This window comes from Canis lupus, chromosome 25, assembly GCF_048164855.1.
Source record: "Canis lupus baileyi chromosome 25, mCanLup2.hap1, whole genome shotgun sequence".
Taxonomy (NCBI): Eukaryota; Metazoa; Chordata; class Mammalia; order Carnivora; family Canidae; genus Canis; species Canis lupus.
In genome coordinates, this window is record NC_132862.1 from 391285 (window position 1) to 415816 (window position 24532).

Here is a 24532-nt window from a genome sequence, read left to right on the forward strand (position 1 = left end):
AGAGAGAATGGGATTCCATGCTGGGTGTGGAGCCCAACACAGGGCTTGACCTCACGACCCTGATAGCATGACCTGAGCTAAAATCGATAGTCAGACGCTTAACCAACCGAGCCACTCAGTTGCCCAGGTTTTGTTTATTCCTAAAACCCTCCTTCTTCAACATTTTTTCATTTGTCTCTGTATTTTTGCTCCATATTATTGCAACTGGCCTCTCTGGCTTTGTCTAAATAAATAAATATTCTTGTGGTCAAGCTTTTGTTATGTTCAATGGTATGGGAGACATTGGGCAGATAAAACTCATGAAATGTTTGCAGTCTTTTTCATTCACACATAGATTGGTGCAAAAATCACCCTGACAGGAAGTCATGGTTCCCCTATTTTTTTTTTCAAGTGGAAAGGGCAATTTTATTACGCGTAAAATGGACTTAATGTGGTGGGAGCTGTGGACTTAATTTCTTGAGATAAGATGCTTTTAGGCTAATCAGCAGGTGTGTGATGCCTGGATATAAAGGAGCTACAGCAGACTTTCTTGAGACAGGCTCCAAAGGACCAGAAGGTAGGAGGAAGAAACCCGTGCCCTTTCCTTCTGGAAGAGCTGAAAGGAAGCCAGGTGAGAGAGTGGCTGGGACAGGATGGATGGAGGGGATACTGGAGAGGCAGTGGGTCTTGGCACCCAGAGATGCTTGGCATCCTTGCATATGACATTACCATGACTCCCCTCTTATGAGTCGAGTAGACTTTGACATTATCTGACGTAAGGCACGTAAGTTTGTGGGGTGCTAACCTAACATCACAATTCCTAGCACACGTTTAGGTGCCCCCTTAAAAATGTTGCTCTATCTCCTCCCTACTATACAGGAAGGACTTCACCGGGAGCTGTCGACGTAAGAAGATACAACAGCCTCCCATCTCAAGAGCTTATGAGCTAGTAGAGGACAGCTGGTTGGAAATAGAGCTTTATTTCTAAGGTCAGCTTCCATGATTCTGCAAAAAAGAAGAAGGCAATGATGAAATGAGCATGCAGAAAGGAGGCAGTAGGGAAAATAAACATGAGTAAAAATAAACAACAAAGAAGGAGACAATGGTTATTACAGGGGTGTTTTGTTCACGAAGGAGGAATTTCAGGTGGAATTTGCAGAATAAGTGCAGTTTTGGTAAGTGATGGAAGAGAGAGAACCCTCTGGAAAGGAATTGCCAGGAGCGAAGGAAACAGAGGCAGGCGACCGCACGTTGATTAGAGGCACGATAATCCAAAGAGGCGACACAAACACGGAGATGGGGCAGCGGCTAGGTCGGGGGGGGGGGACTTCCGATGACAGTGAGGGGAGAGTCAGCCCGAGGACACGGACCAAGGCCGGTGGTGGACACGGATTAGATGAGAGGCTGGCAGTTTGGCCTCCACTCTGCAGTTCTTGGAGCCCGGATGTCAGAGGCATGACGTGGTCGCGGCCTTTCTGTAAGAGTGAGTCAGGATGCGTGGGGGCCCTGGGGGGACATTGGAGGCAAAAAGACTAGAGGTCTGAGAGGGAACAGTGTAGCATGAAGCCAGCCAGGTCCCGAGGGCCGAGGCAGGCAGGGGCACAGGGCGGCCGAGGGCAGCTGAGAAGCAGGAAGGGCAACGTGGAGGGTGCTCGTGTCCTTTGATCCCTGTGTCCCCGGCGCAGTCCCCCTCTCTGTACGGGCCCTCCGGGCTCTCTGACTTCTGTTTCTCTCACTTCCCTCCACGTCTCTCTGTCCCTTGTGGGAAGCCAAGCTCTGAGGGATGCTCTTTCTCACATTACCTGGCAGCAGCCAGGCGAGGCCTGGAGTCTCTCTTCCAGAGCTTGTGCTCAGGTGAGAAAGCAGCTTCCCTGGGAGCTGCTTGCAGAAGCAGAGACCCCCAGAACGTCCCTCAACCGGCCCGCTAACCAGGCCTCTCCCAGGGTGGCCTCCACGGCTCCTACAGGGCCCAACAGCTCGGAGCCCAGCCCCCATCTCTCTGATGGGCCTTGCACATCCTGGGCAGGCGAGTGGGTAATGGGGCCTCCGCCCAGCAGAACCAGGCCGTGCCAGGGCCCAGGGGAAACGCGACTACCTTCTCACCTCTCGCCTCCACCTCCCTTGCCAGTCCTTAGCGTCTCGCTCACTTATTCTTACTGAGTTAGTGAAGGAAAGAACCCAGCACGTAGACTTGCCAAAAATTAAATGACCCTAAAGTGTTTCCATGTGACTTTAGACCACATCCAAATATATACATGTACGTATATGTACGCCTGTGTGTGGATGGATGGATGTGTGTGCTCGACACCTACCTTCAGATACACGCATACACATAAACACACACATAAATTAGAACTCAATGTACATTTTTAAAAAAAATCAGAAAGGAAGACAGAATATGAGAGACTCCTAACTCTCAGAAACGAACCAGGGGTGGTGGAAGGGGAGGTGGACGGGGGGTGGGGGTGACTGGGTGACGGGCACCGAGATGAGCACTGGGTGTTATTATATATGTTGGCAAATTGAACACCAATAAAAAATAAATTTGTAAGTAAAAATAACATAAAATAAAATAAAATAAAATAAAATAATATCAGTACATTGAGATGTGTGACACACATATACATGCACAATGAAAAGTAGGAACAAGCTTAGTGTGAAATTTTGTCCATAGATCACCTGCAGCATGCATTATTCATATGGATAACTGAAAACGTGCTGTATTTGCAACCAAGTAAATGACACAGTCGACATCTTCCTATCTTTTCCCACTTAAGAGAGGGGAAGGGGCCCAATTGTAGGAATAATGCAATTTCTTAATTTGATCTTTGATTGTTTTAACGTTGTTTATATCAGCTCCTTGTAGCTTATGGGCCTTTCAGGTGCCAAACATGTTGCGGTCATCATCTCTGGAGCATAAGTTCATTGCTAGGAAGCTGCCCTCTAAGTTGATAACAGGCTGAAAGCACCCCAGTTCCTTAAAATAGCTACCTGGAAATGAAAAAACCACACAAGAACCCTACCTTCATTTTAATGTTTTTACTCCATTGTTGCTTTATCTGTCAGCTTTGCCTTAATCATCATTCAAGGGGCGTTGTTTTTTTTTTTCCCAAAATGTATACATCTGTCAGTTAAAATGGACATTATCCCCCCCCCCCCCCATGGAACCAGGAACATATTAAACAGAGAGAAACCTCAGGCATCTCATGACACGATCGTTTTATATATGAGAAAACAGAAGCTCAGGCAGTTTCCACGCCTTGCCAAGTCCTCATATTTGCTAACACATTTCTACATCCGTTTCTACAATATCCAGGATCCCTTTAGTGGCTTCTTTTGAAGACCAACTCAATAGTGAGAACTGAACTTTGTGACTTATACCTGCTGTGCATGCTCAGTAAACAGCAGTTTTCTCTTCCTTCCCTTGAGTCTGTAGCTATTGTTTTCTAGAAATTTCCCCAATTCACATTTACTAAATTTACTTACTGAAACACATATGAGGCATTGATCGAACACTTTATTTTCATGTGTATTAGGACAGCCATGATGGGATTCCTTTAATTTTTATGACCAGCTACTTCTCTGGTTACTATGCATCTGTACCTAGCCTGGGCCATAATTTTCTTTGCTTTATATAATATTTGTAGTGATTAACTCTAGCAAGGTTAGGAAAGCAATGGAGGCTTTGAGGGGTTGATTAATTTAACCAAGAAAGTTATCCAAAATTGCCATAATTAATCCATAACCTTACTTTAGAATATGTGTTTTACTTAACCCCAAATTAAGTAGGACTTCAATTATCTTAAACAAATAAACCAACAAACAACATTGTGATCAGATAATCTCTAACCTATCTTCTAGCTGATTGCTTGCCCTAGCTAATCGGTTATATCTGAGTGTCAGTTTCCTCCTTTATCAAGCAGTATCTGTAATACTTGAACTATTGGCCCTACATTGCTCTCAATATTGAGGAACTGTGTAAAAATGCTCTATTATTTTACACTTTGCCAGGCTATAAACCTACAAAGCATGGTCGTGTATTTATTTCAGTATCTGACCCTTGGCTTAGTGCCTGGCCCACAGAATATGCTCAGTAACTCTTTGTAAAATTAAATTGAAATGTAGCACATAGGACTATGTATTTGTGAGGTAATAGTATTCTTTTTATCCGTGGTTTCAGGTCAGATGATAGCAAAATAGCTACCACAAGGCTCCTTTTATTCTATACCAATTTCTAGGAAAGAAAGAAAAATATAATGTCTCCTATTTTGCAAATTCAGAAAATTTTTCTCTGGGGATTTCTGTTTCAGATGTCCCTGTGATGAGTTAGAAAATGCTACATTCCGACATATGGGCTCTAGGTCAAAAGGCTTGGGTTTTGATGTTGGCTACAATGATTTACCGTGTAAATGCAAAGGATCTGCTCTGTCCTCTTGTTCCCTCATCTGTTTCCATCTTCTCCCTGATAAATAATAATAATAATAATAATAGTCGATTGTTTCCCTTGTGCCAGAACCTGAGACAAATTCTTCACTGGAATTATCATTACTTTTAATTCTCATATCAACTCCATGGGTTTGATGGAATGCCTTTTTTATACAAAAGGAAACTGAGGCATAGAGATGTTCAATAAATTGCCTAGGACTACTCAACCAGGTAGTTTCAAACCCAAGTCTACCTAATTCAACCCTCTCAACTACGAGTTCTGTGGGTGCCCTAAGCCTGCTGCAGTCACCATCAACACGTTCCCAATCATATATTGGAGGCAAAGAGAAAAGTCAACATAAACGTAATAAAAAAATAATGAATGGTAACATGGATGGCAGTAATTACCACTTATTAGATACTTGCTCTATGTTCTGGGTATATAATACTCAATTGACCCGTCATAATAACCTTGTGACACAACAATTATTATTATTGCCATTTTAGATTTGAGGGATCTGAAGATTTACAGGATTAATCAGCTTAACAGAGGTTGTTCAACCAGGAAGTTGCATAATTAAATTATCATTTATTCGATCCTAAAGCAAATGTTCACATGAAAGCAATGAAAGGTATGTAGCCAGACAAAAATAATCTTGAAGTTAGGTTACTCCTCTGCCAATAAAAGATTTTGCAATTTTCATTTCTGTAATTCCCCACTAAAGCTTTTTCCCTAAAGCTCTAAAGATCTATCATATGACGGCAGGGAAATAGATTTAAGCCTTCTGAAAGATGGACACTTTCAAGCATTGCTCTGTAAGCTAGCCTAGATCTACACAGCATACACAGGCAACATGCAACATGATATTGAGCTTTTGTCGAAGGAAGGAAAGTCTTCTGAGATTCTATTGTAGAGCGTGGGGATGGGCCGCCTGGGTCACAGATACAACAGGATGTTATATGTAAAGGATGGCTGGAGGGGTGTCAGAAAGTTCCACCGGCTCTGGCTTCTTGCAGTTATGACATCCTTATGCACTAAGCAAAGAACCACAAAGAATCATTCAAATCTTTTGGATAAACCAACTTGTTCCGATCCTGGCTCCACCATTGACTAGCAGTGTGAGCTTGAATAGACTATTCTATGCCTTAGCTTCCTAATTTGTAAAATGAAAATAACAGTAGTGTCTCCCTTATAGGGATGGTTTTAAGATGGAATGAATTAGTACACGTAAATCACTTAGAAAAGTGACAGTACATAGTACACATCCAATAGCTGCAAGATGTGATTTTTGTTATCTGTCCGTTTATCTTTATTCCTCCAGAATATTATTTGTAGATTCTCTTAATAAAGTATCAAATAACATGGATACATGATTATTCACTCAGTATCATGAAAGATTGGAAAAATCTAAATTATGTAATTTAATTTAATAAGCTATGGTATTTTAACATGGAACGCTAACCAGCTATAAGAAAGAATTAAGTAGCTTTTTATGACATGAGACAATCCTCCATGGTATGTGTCGAAATAAATTAAAAGTAATATGCAGAAATGTGTTGCATTATACCACTGGTGGGAAAAGAGGAAAATAATGTGACTTCATATTTGTAACCTAACGTGACTAACATTTTCTTATATGCATAGATCTCTGGTACCTAATAAATTAAATCTTAAAAAGTAGTTTCAAGTTGGAGAGTGGGTCCTGGGAAGATGAGGAAAGCAGTGGAATTGGAAGGATGCTTTTTGTTTCGTATTTTAACCAACTTTCTCCCTTGACTAACCAATTATGTTTTATTATCATCATCATTATTTCTTTATCATCAGCATTTTATTCATGTAAGAAGGAATCCTGAAAGAAAAAAGTCAAGAGATGTTAAGAAGCAGTTGCCAAAAAGCATACTTCATAAATTTTGAAAAGTTGGTAGGCCCAATTCTGGATAATAGTGCATCATCCTACGGGCCACATCTCTGTGTTTCGGTGGTTTAGGATGCCCATCGCCCTAGACTTCTGTAAATGGGAAGATATTTTTTCCCACCTGCTGATTACATAGTTGATTATGTGTGTGGCAGAGATCGGTGCTTCTACGTGTCTGGCTGCTTAGTTTAGACCTTTCAAATCTTCTGGCAAGCAAGTTGAAACACGGGATGTAAGTCACCCTGACAGACCTGCCTGTGCTCTTGCTGACTATTCACAGGACATAGAGTCCAAGAAGAATGATAGGTGAGACTGAGGAAAAACTTTGAAGACAGACAATGCAACACAATGTCTAATAAAACAGCTTTATTTCTGCTAGAAAAAGGAGAGGAGAAACAGTCTGGGTTTTGTGTTTTTTTGTTTGTTTGTTTGTTTGTTTGTTTACAAAAAAAGTTTAAACAATTGCTTTCTTTTTCTTGTATTTAATAAAGTTCCGAGAAGAATGAAACCACCTTGGGTGAGAGCGTAGGCTCTTTCCAATCATTCTCCCAAATTTCAATTCAAATAGAAAGTCTCTCTGAACAATCCCCAGAAGGGCCTGGATCATGGGTACCATATTCCTCAAAAGCATAAACAACAGATTCCCAAAAAATAACTGGCTCATCTTAGAATGAAGAGGGGAAGGAATCTGAAAATTTTAACTTGCATAGCCATTCAAATTATTGCTTTTATAAAATCATTACAGGTAATTCTGCACTCAGTCTCTCCTTTCGCCTCACCCCAAACTCAGGAATTCCTAGAAAAATTATGAGCTACTTTCCAAACGAAGACTTCGGGAGGGTTTACAAGCACATGTATGGACCCCAAGAAGTTTGCATGAAAGGAAGGGGGAAATAAATTAAATAAATAATATCTAATAAATAGCTCCAACAACATTCATTATCTACAAACTTAAATGCCATAAAATGCTAGATCCCCCCAGTGTCTCACAAAAGTAAGTGCCAGGATACCCTCAGAAAGGATGGCTTTGTAAACATTTTACTCGCCTTTTCCCTCTTAGAGCAGTGTGGTGAGGGGAACCACTTTGGTGGCTGGTGGGATTTAAGATCTCTCTGCAAGGGTCTTTCAAGGGGATTTACAAACCAAGGGTGCAAAATACAGTAGGGTCAGTACTGCAAGCAAAATGGAAAGAGAGCAGTTTAGACTGTAAGGAGATAATAAGAGGGTGAAAAAGTCAAGATATACAGATAGTTTGGCAGGTTTTAGGGGATAGCTGAGCTGTAGAAAACAACATACTAACTTGCCTTATCAATTTTATTCATTGGCCCTATTTGTGTACCCTACATCCTAAACTTGTCCTCTCTGGCAGGAGCAGGATGCAGCCCACTATCATGTAAACCATTTAGGCTTTTAGTTTGTTTTAAATAATTGCCCTGGCATATTGAACAGACCAGTGGCATTTCTCAGATCACATTTCTCTGGAAAAAAATTTTGACAAAATTAGTGTTGATATTTTAAAGGAAAGAAGAGTAATGTGAAGAAAAAATAAATATCCTGCAAATCAGGATAAACCTGTGATGAAAACACAGATTGGTAAAAGCATTCACTGGCCTTGGATTTGATTTCTGCATCCCTAAGTCTGCTCACTTGGGATGTTATCTACAAAATGTAATAATATATTATGTTTTAGAAGTGAGAAAGAGGTAACAATTGGTGGGGGAGGAGATAAGGAATATATATGCATTGGAAAAAAATCAAGTTTGATCAATAAACTCATTGGTGCTAATCCTTCTAGAAAATATAATAGAAATTGTTGTGGACAGAGGTCAGCTGTTCTAACCATGTTTTTTGTAACAAATGAAATTTATCTTGCTAAAGAAAACTTAGTTTTCCTGTGGGCAGGTTATAAGGTAGAAGGAGGCCCCAGACTATGGTTAGTCAGTGTAGCCAACAGCCATTTTATTGCTCTTGAATATGGCCCTGGTTGTTTGCTGATTCCAGTAGCAGCACCTGAGTTTCTTCAGAATTTCCAGAGCCCCTGGGTTATTGAGGCTATGAAATGGTCTAGATGACTTCTCGAAATCCCACTGATCATAGAAGTCTGAGGTTACGGTGACTTTCTTGCCCCACCTCTTCTACTGAGGAAGTGTTTATGAAATATTATCAAGGATCAAATTGGTAGGAGATCTCTATTATGGTTCTGATATTACTAAGGAAGGGATGTTCAGCTTTCAGCCAACAATAAAAGAGCTCATCTCTTTAAGAGATGAGCTAGTCACAGTGAAAGCCAAGTTAGGATTTTAGTCCTTGGAGGCTATTTTTAGTCAGATGCAAAGAAGTCCTATCAAATACCCAAGAGAAATGCATCTTGTGCTCCTTTGGCAACTCCATCTAATCATTCCACATATATTGTCCATTTCCTATTATTCTTCAATCTTTTCAGTTTCAAGAAGTTTATAGGCATGATCATCAAAGTTATTGAATTTCATAGCTGTGAAGGACCTTAAAAATCATCTAGACTTAAAACAATTTCCCAATTTTACCAGTAAATAAAGAGAAGCCAGAGATGGAAAATTAATTGGCCTGGATCATTCAATGAGTTTTTGGCATCATTAGAATTGGGCCCACGGCCTCTGTTTTATTCCTACAAGATTGTAAACAATCCAGTAATTTCACTTGAGGACCCTAACTAAAGAAATCAATACACTATGAGAAGCTGATGAGAAAAGAGGGTGGCAGGTGCAGGAGGGCCCAACTGGGTTGGGACTACCGTGTTTGATATATATCTATAGGGTTCCATTAAGGTCATTGAGTCTTCAGCTCAACGATTTAAATCATGGGAAACATCTTCACATTATTCTCTGCAATGCTTATCTTTTTGCCCTAATCAGTAAAGATTGTATTCAGTTGAGCCCCAATGCCATGGTGGGGGTAGGAATCATAGGACATATCTATGGGAACATCATAGCGAGGGGCACCAGCCTGAAAGGGAGTTGAATGCACATGCCCTGAGCTTAGATTTGCAGAGGAGTAATGTGGCATGAAGCTGTAGGACTTATCCAGGTCAGGAGATCCATCTTGCTTCAAGGAGAAGTTCCCACTGATGCTCAAAGGGGGAGTGAGTGGGCCCTCATAAGGTGGTGTACTGCAGTCAGGTGGATGGCTCCCAAAGGATGATTCTCCCAAACTCTTGAATACTGGGGGTTTGAGATTAATAAGGTGTGTTTCCATATGGCCATAAGGAGGACTGGGGAGCCCAGGAGACTGGTAGTTGAAGTTATGGACAGAGATGGCCGAGTCACAAATAGGGGATTTCTCCTCATGCTTCTCCAGGAGGACAGACTGAGGGCCCAGCTGGAGGCATCCAGCCACCAGATTGCTTGTAGGCTGAGAGAGCCCTTTGCAGAGCATCTCCACAAAACCCTTCCCTTCAGGTGTCTGCCCAGTCTCCAGAACCTCAGACAAAGCCCAAATATAGTTCCTGGCCAGTCTAAGAGTCTCTATCTTGGAGAGCTTTTGGGTCTTTGAGTAACATGGCATGACTCTCCTCAGGTTGTCCAGGGCATCATTCAGGCCATGCATCCGGGTCCGTTCTCTAGCATTGGCCTTGACTCTTCGAGCCCTGAATCTCTCAAGGCGAGCTTTTGTCATCTTCTTTTTCTTAGGACCCCGTCTCTTAGGCTTCTCCCCATCCTCTTCCTCCTCTTCTTCCTCCTCAATACTGTCATGCTCTTCAGCTAAGCTGCCAAGCATCCCATAAGCAGCTGGTCTTCTCTCCTCCTCCTTCATCTCGTTCTGAGAGCCCAGACCTTTGTCCATCCAGGATGGTGTGTTGACCAACTCTGTTATCTCCTTCGATTTCACATAAGGTTTTGCCATTTCTAGATTCTGGAAAGAGAAATGGCAATTATTAGTGTCTGTGAATATCTGCTTTGATGTAAATCTAAACTTTCTTTTTATATCTTAGATGTAAAGCACAGAATGATATTGAGATTCAACTTATGGTTATCCAGTCCAAGTCCACCATTCTAAACAAGTAATCTAAGACTCAAATAAATGCCCAGGACACTAATATAGCTATGGAATATTACAAGAAAATCAGCTAAAGAAAATGAAAATTGACTTGATCATTCCTTGTAATGCCAGTAGTGCCAGTGCCTAATTCTTTTTATTCTCTGGTGCTTTGTCTCATGGATATTTTATGCAAGAATAATGGATATAAGAATCAAAACCTATTTTTCCTTCTTCCCAGAATACAGATCATGGAGGGAAGTAGATAAGGTGGGCATATAAATTATTGCCCAAATAGAGAAACTTGTGAAAGTAAAAGAGGATGCTAAAGTAGTCATAACTATAAAATATGCATAAAATAATTATAATTACTACAAAATTTTAAAAGCATATTAGTAAGTAAACTGTTGCATTTTATACCATAATATAAATGAAACACTGTGGTGTTTCGGTGTTTCTCTCAGACTACTATGCTCTCCAGAGGACTGCCCAGCCTCTGTTTAGTGACATATCACATTTAACCTATAACATTCCATGTTTCCCACTGACTCTAAGTCTAAGTGACTCTAAGTCAGCTAATGAGCTGACTCTCATTAGCTCCAAGCACCCTAGGAAAGAGCCGTGCCACGACTGACCAGTACCCCACATGACCATGAAATAGTTCTCTCACCATCACCTGAAGAGCATTTTGTTTTTCAGCAAGGACCTTGTGGTCTGTCTAGTGTAGTGGTGTTAGAGGTGTTAGTGACATGGTGTCTAAAAGGATCAGGAAAAGAGAGCAGGGTTACCACTGACTATTTTTTAAATTTCCCCGTATGTTACAGTGAAAACTCTTCCATTGTACATGCATCACCCATCACCATACAAGACTACGTCAGAGCAGCTAGATTTACAAGCCAGAGGTCTACAAAGCTTATTTAAGATTATCTTAGTGAAATTATTATATAATATTTCATTGAAAATGAAAAATCTGGAAAAAACACTAAACTTAATGGAACATAGTGGTTGCAAACATGGAAATAGCCTGACTACTTTAATTCGCTTGCCTAAGAGATACTGTTTAATCAGAATTTTCTTTGAAAACATTGGCAGTTTGAAAACCAGAAGATACCAGTGGTTTAGTAAACATTTTGCATTCAATTCTGGAAGAGTGAATTGTTTTGAGATTTGCTGAACAATTTGTAGGTATATAATTTACCAAATAAAAGTATCTGAGAAGCTCCACTGGGGCATCCCGGTTTACCAGTTTAGTCTTTGAAATGTTAAACCTTCCATCACTTTTGTATAACAGAAAGGAGGGAGCATGATAAATGTTTTTTGATCCTTAAAGCTTGGGCCTCAAATCAATGCATGCAGGATTCAGTACATAGATTTTAAGAGTACAAATATACGATTTGATTTGTTTCTGGTAATTTGAACTTGTTTTCTTTGTAACCTCATTTACCTCCTATAAATAATTAATGTTACCACATTGCAAAAACAGCCTAGGTTTCATGTTAATCAGCACGGAAATCATGTCAGCTTGACTTACTCACTTAATAAGGCTTCCTGGGTAAGCAGCTTTATTGAAAACACACATTGGAACCTATTGGTCAACTGGCTGCCCAGGCCAAGTTAGAAAATCCCACTTTTAATATGGATGATGGAGCTTGTGTGCTGAGCTGCACTTCTAACTCAGCCAGATATCCAGAGGGAGGGTGAAGGACCTAATTAACTTTCTGTTAAAGTAACACAGACCTTTCTGAGGCAGGTGCACTCTGAGGCCAAAGAGGATGGAGTGGGCTTGGGAAACACAATGTTCCACACGTAATTATAATAACATTTGTGTGGCCTTATAGCCAACCTTTGAGGGAAATAGGGATTTATGCTTATTTTGTAATCAAGGTCACTGTGGGTCAGAGATTAAGTGACAGAAATGCAAAGATATAAAGCGGATAGAGCAGGACATAAAACCAGGTCTTCTGATTCCAAATCCTAGGTTTTATGTTTTTTCCTCCTTTCTTTTTCTATCACAGCTATGGGAAGAAAGAAAGGCACTTTGACTCCAGAAGGTGTGGATCAGTTGAACTAAGTCACCAGGAAATGACCATCATCCAGAAAGGCTAGTTCAGGTGTTCTCTGCAGTGTTTGACTCTCAGGATTCCTTCCTCTTCCCAATTTTTTTCTTGTTGTTTCCACTCTTTTACTCCTTCCTCCCTTTTCTCCTCCATCTCCTCTTCATCATCATATCACCGGGTCATACTTACATGCATGGAGAGTTGAGAAGGAAGATGCGAGAGAGGAAAGAAGAGTCTCCTGAATTACTCCTTACAACTGAATACCATCCTAGCCTCTGTAATTGACCTTTTTACTATTACTATTATACCTATCTCCCTACCTCTGGACTCGAGCCAAACTCTGTTAATCCTCACCCTCATCAAGAACTAAGATTCAGAAAATAGACCATCTTTTACCTTTAACATAATGTAATGGTTCTGTCAGAGTCAAAGAGCTACTTTCAAATCAGATTATCAGCAGGTATGAAGGATAAGAAACAACTGGATTTGGCTAAAACAGTGAAAAGGGCAATCAATTTTCATCTTTGTTCTCTTACCAACCACAGGAAAGATATAGATAGCTCCAGTTTAACTCTCTCTTTTCCCACAGATTCTGGTCCATTAGCTCTAAGAGGATCCCATGGGTATATAGTGTGGCTTTGAAAGCATAGAAGATGGAATAACACACACTGTAGGCCCAACTGCTCTGATCCCTGGTTGCTGATCTCAAACACATTACACAACTCTCTGATCTTCAATTTCCTTTTTGATAAAATAGAGATAAGGTATATTCAATGTGGTTCACGCAAGATAAATGAAAATAAGAAAAGATTGTATAGACTTTAAATGTGGTAGAACATTATCTATATATTGATCTTGTGTTAATTCTTGAATTTTCTATCTAATCTATTTACACATTTGCATATTCAAAAATAAAAATTGTTTCTCACAGATAAGTAGCAAAAGTAGATTGTACTAACTACTGTGCCTCTTATTATCTTGAGGGAACATCCTCTGATTGGCTCAGAAGTTGATCTCACAATTGCCCAACAGCCAGCCATTTTTCCCAGTGTGGCTGGACAGCAGACTCTGGAGTCAGATTACCTGAGTTTAAATTTCAGTTCTGTTACTTACTAGAGGGAAGACCTTAGCCAGGTTTCATTACCTTTCTGTGCCTTATCCCCTCTGTTTAAAATGGTAATAATAATAGCCCTACTTCATGGGATTATTGTGAGCATCATGAGCTAATATATGTAAAGATTTGATCAGAGCCCGACATTGTATATGCCTTGGAAGTGTTAGGTACTATTGTTTCTAAATTTCATCATGACTTCTTCTGGCCACATGGACAAAAATAAGTATGATTTCAATCTGTGTCTAATATTGATTTTATGCCAACAAAGGCCAATGTTTCTATGTTAACACCCATTTTAAAACATTCCCTGACAAGCCCACCTCTCCAGCCTCCTATTGAAACTGAATACCAAAGCTTCTCTCCTGTTGCAAGAGGTGAGGAAACAGACTTCTACCAGCTGTCTCTATCAGATTGACTCAAACTCTTCCACCATATTAACCAAAGAAGTTGGCTTCTTTAATTCTGTTTTGTAATTGGGAGACAGCAGTTTGCGGACACTTCTACTCAGTTACACAAATTTTTAGGTGCATGAAATTTCTGGTGGAATACAGAAACTCTTGGCCCCTGGACGTTTTTCCTTTTGTCTTTGATTAAACACTATTGGGAATAAGACTACCACCAGAATCAAGTGCCAGAGCTCTGAGGAGAGAAACAGTGTCTCTCAAATAGAAGTAAAGTCCAGGACTCTTCAGAGATTAAAAAAATATATTTTTTGGCCTTTAAATTTTTCTACCTAAATATCTCCAATGCATCATCAAAAAGTTATCTGGAGGTTGGGGGGTGCGAGTGAGCAGGTCATGAACAACCAGATTTAGATTTGAAAATTGAAGATGTGTATGGTATAGTTCTGAGTTCTGATCACAGAAACCAACTTGGCTCCTCTCCAGAACAAGTATCTAATCCTACCATGGCTTTTAGCCTGTCAGTGAACTAGCACAGAGTCATACTGAAAGAATTGTGAAACTGAGACCCTCTTCACTCATTTATTACTTACCTATTAAATGAGCACAGAAAAAAATATTTTCTTTTTTTATGCTTAGGGCAAAGTGGAAATAATATTGCTGTCTTTCATATTTCATTTAGAAGCTTTTATGAAAAGCAAGGAAATCAAGCACTAGTACCTTGTAAACTTATAAGGCAAATGTAAAGGTTGGCAATTGTTTGGTAGAAGCAGAATGGGAAGCTCTATAGCACTGCACACAATATTGTGATACACCATTTTAAGTTTCCCCAATTTTTACAAAAGAAATTAGTCCTCAAAATATACATGAGGCTGACTCCAGTGTAGCAAAAAAAAAAAAAAATCAATGAATACTGGCTCTGGAAGTAAAATACAGCCTTCCCTGACTCCATCCTCAAATGCATTCTAATCACATAAAGCCTATTTTATTCTTTGATCTTGGAATTTGGACTTCCTTACACATCTTTACAATATGACAAAATTTTCTCTTGTCATCTTTCTTAAATTTCACAGTTAGTCAATTCTCTCAAATTTGAAATTGTCTCTCACTTATTAAAAAACCCATTCTAGCAAAATGTTTGCTTAGGTAATGATTGTGACTACTCAATACTTTAATTACTGGGGCTGAGGTCACTGGGCATGACTATTACGTGGAGCCGTACTGGAATTCATATGACATTTTTACTATTTCCTGATTTGTTGTGGAGAAGTTTCAATTGATGAATAAGTGGGCAAGGAGTACTTGCATGTGTACGTATGATGATTAGACAGTGTCTTTCCTCTTGGAAGCTGATTGTACTCACTTCACCTCCTGATCCTATGAAAAAATCCTAAATACAGCAGAAAGAGAACTATTCAGCTAAGTTTCTAGGGAATCTGAGCACCAGACAGCCTAAATGCCTTGCTCAGAGTTGCAGAGTCTTCACATGGAAAAACCAGAATGTCGACCAAGGTGCTCACAATTTGCACTGCCTAAAACCATCCAGTGGGTTGTTTTCTGCTCTTCCTGCACAACTTTTTATAGTCTAGCACTTTCCCTCTTATTAATACCTGTACACACACACACACACACACACACGTGTGTGCTCGCTCATACATAGGCACATCTTATCCAACGTATCCATGTCATACTTCACTTTTCATAACCTCAGATTCAAATGGTAAAGTTTTCAAACAAAAATTACTCAATCTTTCAGTTCCTCCCTCCCCTTGTTCTTGAACATTTCCTCTCTGGTCTCTCTGTCAAAAAACAAAACAAAAACAAAAACAAAAACAAGGGAAGTGTTTACATTTATTAGTATTGTCCTGAATACATTTTGGGGGTGGTAAATGATGGATGAGTAGAAGGCAGAAGAGACAAAAATATACATAGGCAATCTTTCCTGACTTCTTAGCTGAAAGGTCTGAGGAAAAGCAAAGGTTCCCCCCACTCCATTACAACAACCTAAGAATTTTAGCAGAGCAAATGGGGGCAATGATAAGAATATGCCCCCATGGCTTTCCTTATTCTATTGCCATTCCCCGTCTTCCCCGTCCGCTCTCTGCACGACCCTAAAATGCTGGAGCAGACCAGCCGATTGGGTCAATTCTTCCAATGCACTTGCTAAGCCACCTCTGAAGAGCGGCTGAACTTTTTGGACACCTTTCCTCCTGCATTAATAAAATGGAAAAGTGGAATAAAATGGAAAAGGAGGATTATTTATGACGTCTAGTTCATAGAAATGATTGAGAGTATGAGTTCCCCTTCAGGGAGCACATGCCATGGGGATTGGTAAGACCATCAAAACTTTAATACCTGTCCCGCGAGGTCTCCCTGCTTCTCGGTGCAGGGTTCCTCAGCCCTACTCCGTCCTCTCCCAGCCCAAGGGCTCCTGAGGTCCGCAGGAACTTCCCACGGGAGCCTTGACTGCGCCGTGCCTCCCGCCTCCAAGGGCTCACCTCCGCCAGTGGCCGTCCGGGTGTGGACGCTGGGACTCTGCGCCCCGGGGACACTCGGGAGCACCTGCCGGCGGCCGCCAAGGGGCCCCGCGCTTTCAGCACCGCGGGTGAGGACAGCTCCCGGACCGTGGGGAATTCAGGACCGCGGGTAATTCAGGACCGCGGGTGTGGACAGCTCCCGGACCGTGGGGAGTTCAGCACCGCGGGTGTGGACAGCTCCCGGACCGCGGGGTTCAGGACCGCGGGTGTGGACAGCTCTCGGACCGTGGGGAGTTCAGCACCGCGGGTGTGGACAGCTCCCGGACCGCGGGGTTCAGGACCGCGGGTGAGGACAGCTCCCGGATCGCGGGGTTCAGCACCGCAGGTGTGGACAGCTCCCGGACCGCTGGAGTTCAGCACCGCGGGTGTGGACAGCTCCTGACCTGCGCCTTCAGCACCGCGGCCCCGGGCAGCTCCCGCCCTGCAGCCGCGCTGCCCTTTTGAGGCCACCCTGGGGCGGGGCGGGGACACCGGCTGTGACCCCTCCCCGCCCGGGGGAGGACACGCCTCCCTCCCTCCCCCCGCCGCGGGGACCCTCCCCTGCGTGCCTGCTGGCTATAGCTGATTAAATGGGGAGAGCGGTTAGGACAAGGGGAATAGGGAGGGGAGGGGAGGGGAGGGGAGGGGAGCTGCTCCAGTGGAAGGTGAGGAAAGGAGGACTGGAAATTACAAAGATCTGGAGCAAGAGAAAGTTGGGGTACATTTGGAGAGGCTGGAGTGAGCCTCAGCCTTGGGCCCAGGGCGTGACCCCGGGGTCCTGGAATCGAGTCCCACATCGGGCTCCCTGCATGGAGCCTGCTTCTCTCCCTCTGCCTGGGTCTCTGCCTCTCTCTGTGTGTGTCTCTCATGAGTAAATGAATAAACAAAAATCTAAAAAAGAATAAAGATTGGGAGAGAGAGCTAAGCAGGGCAAATGAAAGCAGCGGCCCACGTCTGAAGGGACAAAAAAATGAGAAAGATACACGCCCAGGACACAGCATCATTGATCGTTACCTTACACAGGTGGATTGCTGTCTTTAGTTTCAGAACTCCAGAATTCCTTAGAAGGAAAAAGTATCTTCTGCTCCTTTCTTTTCCACATGTCAGACTTATTTCTGTTTAGACCCTCTTTATTGTGATTACTGACTATAGACAAAGCCACATCTCTTCATTTGTCCTACTGTTCTTTCAACTTTTCTGTTTGCTTGAAAGGTATAAGAATATAAAGCAGATGAATGGAATCTTTCATTGCCAGGACACTTAGAACCTCAAATCACAAGCTGGAATCCACTGTTGTTTTTCAAAAATATATCAAAATATATTATTAGGCATTATAGGTGTTGGAAAAAGTCCACCTGAGTAGCAGTAGACTTAGCAGAAAGGAAAAGTCCTATAATTTCTAAAATCCCTGTGGTGTTATGAAGTAAGATTAACTGGCTAGAACAGAAAAAGAAAACTAGGGCTGAAAAGATTTCAAGTATATGGACATGCTTTATTACTAGAGCCACCAAGGCAAAGCATAGCCTCTTCACTTAAAGATGTAAAGTAAAAAAATAAATAAAAATAAATAAATAAATAAATAAAGATGTAAAGTAGGGACGCCCGGGTGGCTCAGTGGTTGAGCCTCTGCCTTCAGCCCAAGACGTGATCCTGGAGACCCGGGATCAAGTCCCACGTCGGGCTCCCTGCATGGAGCCTGCTTCTCCCTCTGCCTGTGTCTCTGCCTCTTTCTCTCTCTCTTCTCTGTGTATTCTCATGAATAAATAAATAAAATCTTTAAAAACAAGATAAAGATTTAAAGGATTCTGTAACCTTCTAGTGGTTCCAGGGAGGAAACGGAAGGGTACTTGGACCTAGCAATAGACTCCATGATACCCAGTAATTCAATTTCACTTACAGTGTCAGTTTTCACATCTGTAAAAGGATCTGATCAGTTAAGTTTAGTCGTAAGATAGAATTCTGGCTCCAAACTCAACCTTTTTTTTTTTTTTTTTTTTGGAATTGCCTTGGAGGGAATCCCCCAGATTCTTGGAAATCACATGCTCTCCCAATGTAACAGGCACATATCTAATAAAGATGAAGAGCTATGAGAATGCGTGATGTGCAAGGAAAGGTGCAGAAGATTAGAATAAAACAAAAAGGAGGTTTACCATCAATAAGGCTGAAAGGCATATCTTACGTTTGAAATAGTTCATATTTTAAAAACTCCATTATAGGTGTCATAGGACTCTGTCCTTCACATACACACACACACACACACACACACACACAGAATAAAAATTAACTTTTTTTTTCAATTTTTATGAGAAGTTGTTTTTCTTCAGCCACTCTTTAAGCTCTTATTGATCTTTCTTGTATTTTTCTTCAGGAACTATCCACTCAGCAAATAAACTTCATTTTCAGAGGAATCAAATAATATATTCTAGGAAAGATGGATTTCTGAAAACCGAACCAGAATCCCCTCTTCATCCAGCGAAACTTCTCTACCGAGTATTTGTGCTTAGGAGAGAGCTGCGATGAGCCTGTGTAGAACGGATTGATCCCCTGCTTTGTATCTTCAAAGCCAAGTCGTGGATATTTGACAGTTGAGGATGTTGGTGATGTTAGTATCCTGCCTATGAAATGCTCAGAGGTCAGGGGAGAGTGGAGGATTAGCAGAAAGGTGAACATATTGAGACAAAGATGAGGGTGGGGACAGAACATTCTGTGGGGCTCCTGGCTTTCTCTGACAGATGTAAGAAACTAAACACAATAGGATTAGCTCTCAAAACACGTTCAGTTGTGCGTATACGTGTGTGCTCGCGTGTGCAGCCTTGAGAGGCACTGAGGAGGACACCAAGTTTGCTTTAAGAGCTGCCTTTTGCAGAGCGAGGGACGGAATCTATTGCACGGGGTCACCGTCCTCACAACTCCTCCAGGGCCATACAGACAGTTGGCTATTGAACCCAGCGTGCAGGAAGGGGCGGCGGGCAGTGCCCCAGCAGAGGGAAGGGGGCGGGGCTGCCTGCAGAGCATTTACATTCATTCTCCTCCCCCCACATGGTTTCTGGGCCAGAGGGCCAATCCCCAGGCCGTCCTTCTTTCTCTGTGCTTTTTGTAAAGCTCTGAGCTAACCTGTTAGAACCATCTGCTGGGTGGGGGAAATGCAACCAGCGCTCAGTTGCTGGCCCACAGGCCAAGAGCCATTGAAGCAGAGAGGAGGGAGGCAACAGGCAGATTTATGGGCAGCAATCTGTTCCCCCCACCCCAGGCCCCTCTGCCAGGAGACAGCTTGATAATCCATCAACCCCACTAATGAATTAATTAGTATTCCCAGTAATCCTGACCCCCAAAGGAGACTGGCCCACGGGCCCCTGAGGGGGCTTGAAACTGCCTTCTTCGACCAGACACTGAAGACCCGGGACCAATGCCTGACATTAGGCCCCAGGGTGCTCAGCTTACATGCCACAGACCCTGTTGTTAAGATCCCCAGATGTCCCTCCTTCTCACCTTCCCCCGGGGAGACGGCTAGCTTTTGCTGAATTGAAACCAATACTACCAACAAATGGAGTCCAGAGCCATAAATCAGGGATGGTAGAAAGCGGGGACTCAGGCGGCCCATATTTAGGATAAAACTTGAACAGATCCTAAAGCTGCTCTCCAAGGATTAGTACAAGGTTGGAGTAGGGTTGGGATGAGGGCAGAAGGGAAAGGACACACACAGTCCCCGATCTCAAGAAGCTCCAGTAGGGCAATGACACAGGGTCAAAAATAATCGTGGAACAGGTTGAAACAAAGTGATTTGTGACATGAATCTCTCCTGAGTAAGGCCTGCAGTGAAGCAGAGGTGTCAGCTGAGTTTCCGGACAGCCTAGAGACTGGCATCTGGGAGTCCCAACCCTCCCTTTCAACCCTAAACTCCTTTGTTCTTTTATGAAACTCTGAGATTCGGTGGGGGTGAAAAAAGCTTGGGAATAAGGAGACCTGTGTTCTGAATCCTGGTCTCCTCTAACCATGCGATGCTGACGAGTGGTGGAAGCACACTGGGCCTCAGGTCATCAACCATCCGGTTGGATCATGAGCTCTTAGGTTCCTTCCAGCTCTAACGCTTGATGATGACGACACAGTTAAATGTTGCAACTCCCCTTTGGGAGCGAACAACACTAGTCCTTCAAAAGTATTGCAATCTGAGTTCCTGGGTTGGAATAAGATAACAAACCCGGTCGATGATAAAAGTTGGTTTAGGAAACAGATGGTGGGCAGGGGTGTCCTCTCTGCACCCAGATTCCTGGTCTCTTTGGGGAAGAAGCTACACCTTCTCCCACCTCATTCATTCCAGGCATATCTGGGCATTGACAGGGCTCATTCCAACAATAAAATAACGACCTCCATTTGTTGGAAATCTGTTGGAACGTTTCTGAGCCTTTGAGGGCTCTGCCACCTGCCTCCAGCGCCCTTCTCCGCACCTGCAGTACCGTCCCTCTCACGCTCCTTTGAAACCTCACATTGCCTTTCACTGACCGTGCCACTTCGGAGAAGTTATTTATCTCCCTGGGCCTCAGTTGTCTTCATCTGTCAGTTGAAGGTAATAATGTGTATCCAATAAACTTGCTCTGAGGAGTCTATATGTCATTAAATATGAGATAATGTATGCAAAGTACCTGGTACAGAGGCTGACACTTTGCAAATGCTCAATAAGTTGTAGTTATTATTGGCATTTTGTCCTAAATATTTATTTTTATTAAGATTTTATTTATTTATTCCTGAGAGACACAGAGAGAGAGAGAGGCAGAGACACAGGCAGAGGGAGAAGCAGGCTCCATCCAGGGAGACTCGATCCCGGGACCCCAGGGTCATGCCCTGGGCCGAAGGCAGATGCTCAACCACTGAGCCACCCAGGCATCCCTTGTGTTAAACATTTAAATCTGATATTTCATATCTTAGAAATCAAGGAAAAGCTAATGCCAGAATCTTCGTACAGAGTTCCTGTATCTGTGCTCTTACCTGTATATAAGTATTCTTTTTTTATATAATAATGACCATACTATATTCTTTTTATCCAAGAAATGAGTTTTATGTACATATAAAACCCTAGGAATTAAAAAAAAACCCTAGGAATTATATAAGATTCTAGGAATACAAAGCTTAATAAAATTCCTCATTCCTAAACAACTTTCAGTACAGTGCAGAGGCAGAGAACCGAATTATATAAGTATATAAATGAAAAACTCCACTTTTCCATGTCTTTCTAACATAATCATGTGTGTGCCCCCAGGAGCCATGTATGGAACACAGATGTTCATTGCAGTATTGTCTGTCTTTTTTTTTTTTTTTTGCAGTATTGTCTTTAATGGTGAGAAAGTACATCATCAGTACATTAACCAATGGTTTAGCCAACCAATAGAATATGACTCAATTGCATGACCTGGCCTACACGTACCAACGAGAAATGTTTCATGTATTAACACGCTGCAGAAGGAAATGTAAAACAATGTGTGGAAATATAGGCTCCATATGATACGTTTAATTTTTTTTGTTATTTTTTTATTATTTCTTTAAAGATTTATTTATTTATTTATTCATGATAGACATAGAGAGAGAGGCTGAGACACAGGCACAGCGAGAAGCAGGCTCCATGCCAGGAGCCCGACGCAGGACTCGATCCCGGGACTCCGGGATCGCGCCCTGAGCCAAAGGCAGGCACCAAACCACTGAGCCACCCAGGGATCCCCTAGTTTTTTTAACGTATACACATATATTAAATAATCGATATTGTAGACACCCATCCTACAAAACTGATAACAGTGAGTCTGTTCCTCAGGGTATCTCCCAACTGAGATGAATTAGATCGAGATTAGGTAGTTATCAAAGCAGATTGTTCTCTTTTTGTCTGAGAATGATGTATTCATATATAATCCCAGAAGCAAAGTTGATAGTAAGATATAATTAACATATGCTGTTTTTAAAATCGTATTTCCCACTCGTAGCCAACCTTATTTTCAGGAAGGAATTGATAGCCACCCCCTGACCAGCCCCAAACACTGGGTATATGGCAAGACGCCTCTTCCATGACAAGACCACACCACAGTCGCTCCCACTACCTCTGCCCTCGTACCCTCAGCCCCAAGAGCACTCGCCAAGTCTCGGGAACAAACTTTGTGTGGAATTTAAGAGGCTTCAGTCATGTGATTCTTAAGCCCTGAAGGATGTGTGGTAGAGAGCAAGAGGGGCTTTCTAAGAATCCAGCCTTAATTCTGGAAGAAGATCAGGATAAAGAATAAAACCAAGTCTTCTGGGAAGACCAAGCAGAGCACTGCCCCTGGCATCCACGTCACGGCCAAAGGCCCTCCACTCCACTCCAAGGGGATGAGGGGACAGCTCGCCATCATGGTGGAGCCATTTTAGTGCTTTTCGTGTGTTAATTCATTTTTTCATCACAGCAGCCTTATAGGGCAGGTGGGTGGGAGGTGGGGGGTGGGTGCATTGCAGCAGCGTCACCTCTGTTTTATAGACAAATCAATCCAATACAGAGAGATTGAATTACTTGCCCAAGGCTACATAGGAAGCGGAGGTTTCTTAAATGACCGTCCTGGAACTTGGATACAAATAGTCTACCTCTGTTACCTGATATTTCCTTTCCAAAGCAGGGAGCTGACAGCTAACTGTACATCTGAAACCTATTCCCTGGATGCCCCAGCAGGGATATTGGAAGTAAAATGAAGGACAGTGCCTGCCGGAACGGCGGGCAGGATGGCATCTGCAGCTGGATCCCTGCTGTCCAGGGTATGTTCACAAGAATCATGTTTTTCCCCATAATACACATGCCTGAGATCCAATTTCAGGAGATGGTTCGCCTCTACCCCTGATAATGCGACGTGGAGAGAGGGGGGCTTGGTGCCTAGACGCTGCCACGACAGGAGAGCCACTGCCCACTCATCTGGCCATCCTGAGTCCCGAGCTGCCCCGGACCTCACGCTCTGAACGGTATTTTATGAATCCAGAACAGAGACAGTAACTTCTCTTATGGACATACATGAAAAACCCCTTAGATCTGAGCCACGCGGAGAGTGGCCGGGTCGCCGTGGAGCGAGCTGGGGAGGCAGGCCCATCAGCAGCCTCAGACCCGTCGTCCAGGTGGAGGTTCCCTTTGTGCCACTGATTGTAAGAGAACAGAAGTACCGAAGGGACCCTCAAAACGTCCACCTAGCCCGGTTCGCAAACTCCGCTTCTGCAACAAGGCACGTTCCGACCACGGAGGTCTGGTGGGATTTCTCAGACCGTTTCCCCCCCTCCCTGCCCACCGATTCTCTCAGCTGGAACCGCTTTCATTTCTGGACGTTTTAATTCCTGGTGTGAGTGAGGAAACAGAGAATGAAGAGCGATGCCAGCCCTCTGGGGGCTCAAAGGGTGAGTATTTTAAGATCCCAGGATTCTAGTGCGGGAAAGGGTAAGGATAAAGCAGGAAACTGACATTTGCGACGTGTCTACACCCCACAGTTGCTGCATCAGTAATCAGCATACATCATCTCTTTCAGGAAAAAAAGCCAGCGTTTTGTGAATATTTATATTTATCTGAGAGCTTTATCCACATGATGACATTTGATTGTGGCAACGACTCTTTGGATGGGGACTAGTATCATCATCATCCCCCCCCCTTTTTTTTTTTTGCAAATGAGAAGAATGAGGTCTATTAATCCAAGCATCCGGTAAATACTTGACGGCTCCCTGTGCGCAGCGAACAGTGGGGATATGTCAGCAAACGACAGAAAGGACAAGCGACTTGCCCAAGATCCCACAGCCAGGAAATGAAGGCCTGCTTATTGGTATGTCCCTTTTATTCATTCTGATTATTATTCTATTCCTTTAATCCTTAAGCACCGGGAGGATGGATTTGAATGAAAACCAAGTACGTTAATACTCCCACCTCCTCTGAAGAGTCACATTGGCCAAATAAAGGCAGGTAATGGTTCCAGGTAGTTCCCAGGAGAAGGGAACTACCTGACAACACACAGACAACACACCACTGTTGTGTCCACACCATTTCTCCATGGCCACAGTGACCGTAAGCTCTGGTTCGCCCCGTACAGTCAGTTTGTGCCTGTTGTAGGCCAGTTAATGCCCATCAATTGTTTTC

At 42.7% G+C, this 24532-nt stretch overlaps 1 protein-coding gene across 2 annotated transcripts; it reads right to left on the minus strand.

Moving 5' to 3' along the window:
- Positions 1-6671: 6671 nt before the first annotated feature.
- Positions 6672-16842, minus strand: NEUROD4 (neuronal differentiation 4). Of its 2 annotated transcripts, none has more exons than XM_072797604.1 (2): positions 16402-16842; positions 6672-10208 (listed from the first exon to the last, which is right to left on the minus strand). In XM_072797604.1, exon 2 carries the CDS (start codon positions 10197-10199, stop codon positions 9204-9206), a length of 996 nt encoding a protein of 331 aa, XP_072653705.1. In that variant the 5' UTR covers positions 10200-10208; positions 16402-16842; the 3' UTR covers positions 6672-9203. The 2 variants fall into 2 exon arrangements, with proteins under 2 accessions (XP_072653705.1, XP_072653706.1); XM_072797605.1 differs by lacking the exon at positions 16402-16842 and adding an exon at positions 16259-16394.
- Positions 16843-24532: the final 7690 nt, after the last annotated feature.

Bases quoted from the DNA above. Each gene is read 5' to 3' on its own strand.
- NEUROD4 (XM_072797604.1), bottom strand. From the start codon at position 10,199: ATGGCAAAACCTTATGTGAAATCGAAGGAGATAACAGAGTTGGTCAAC.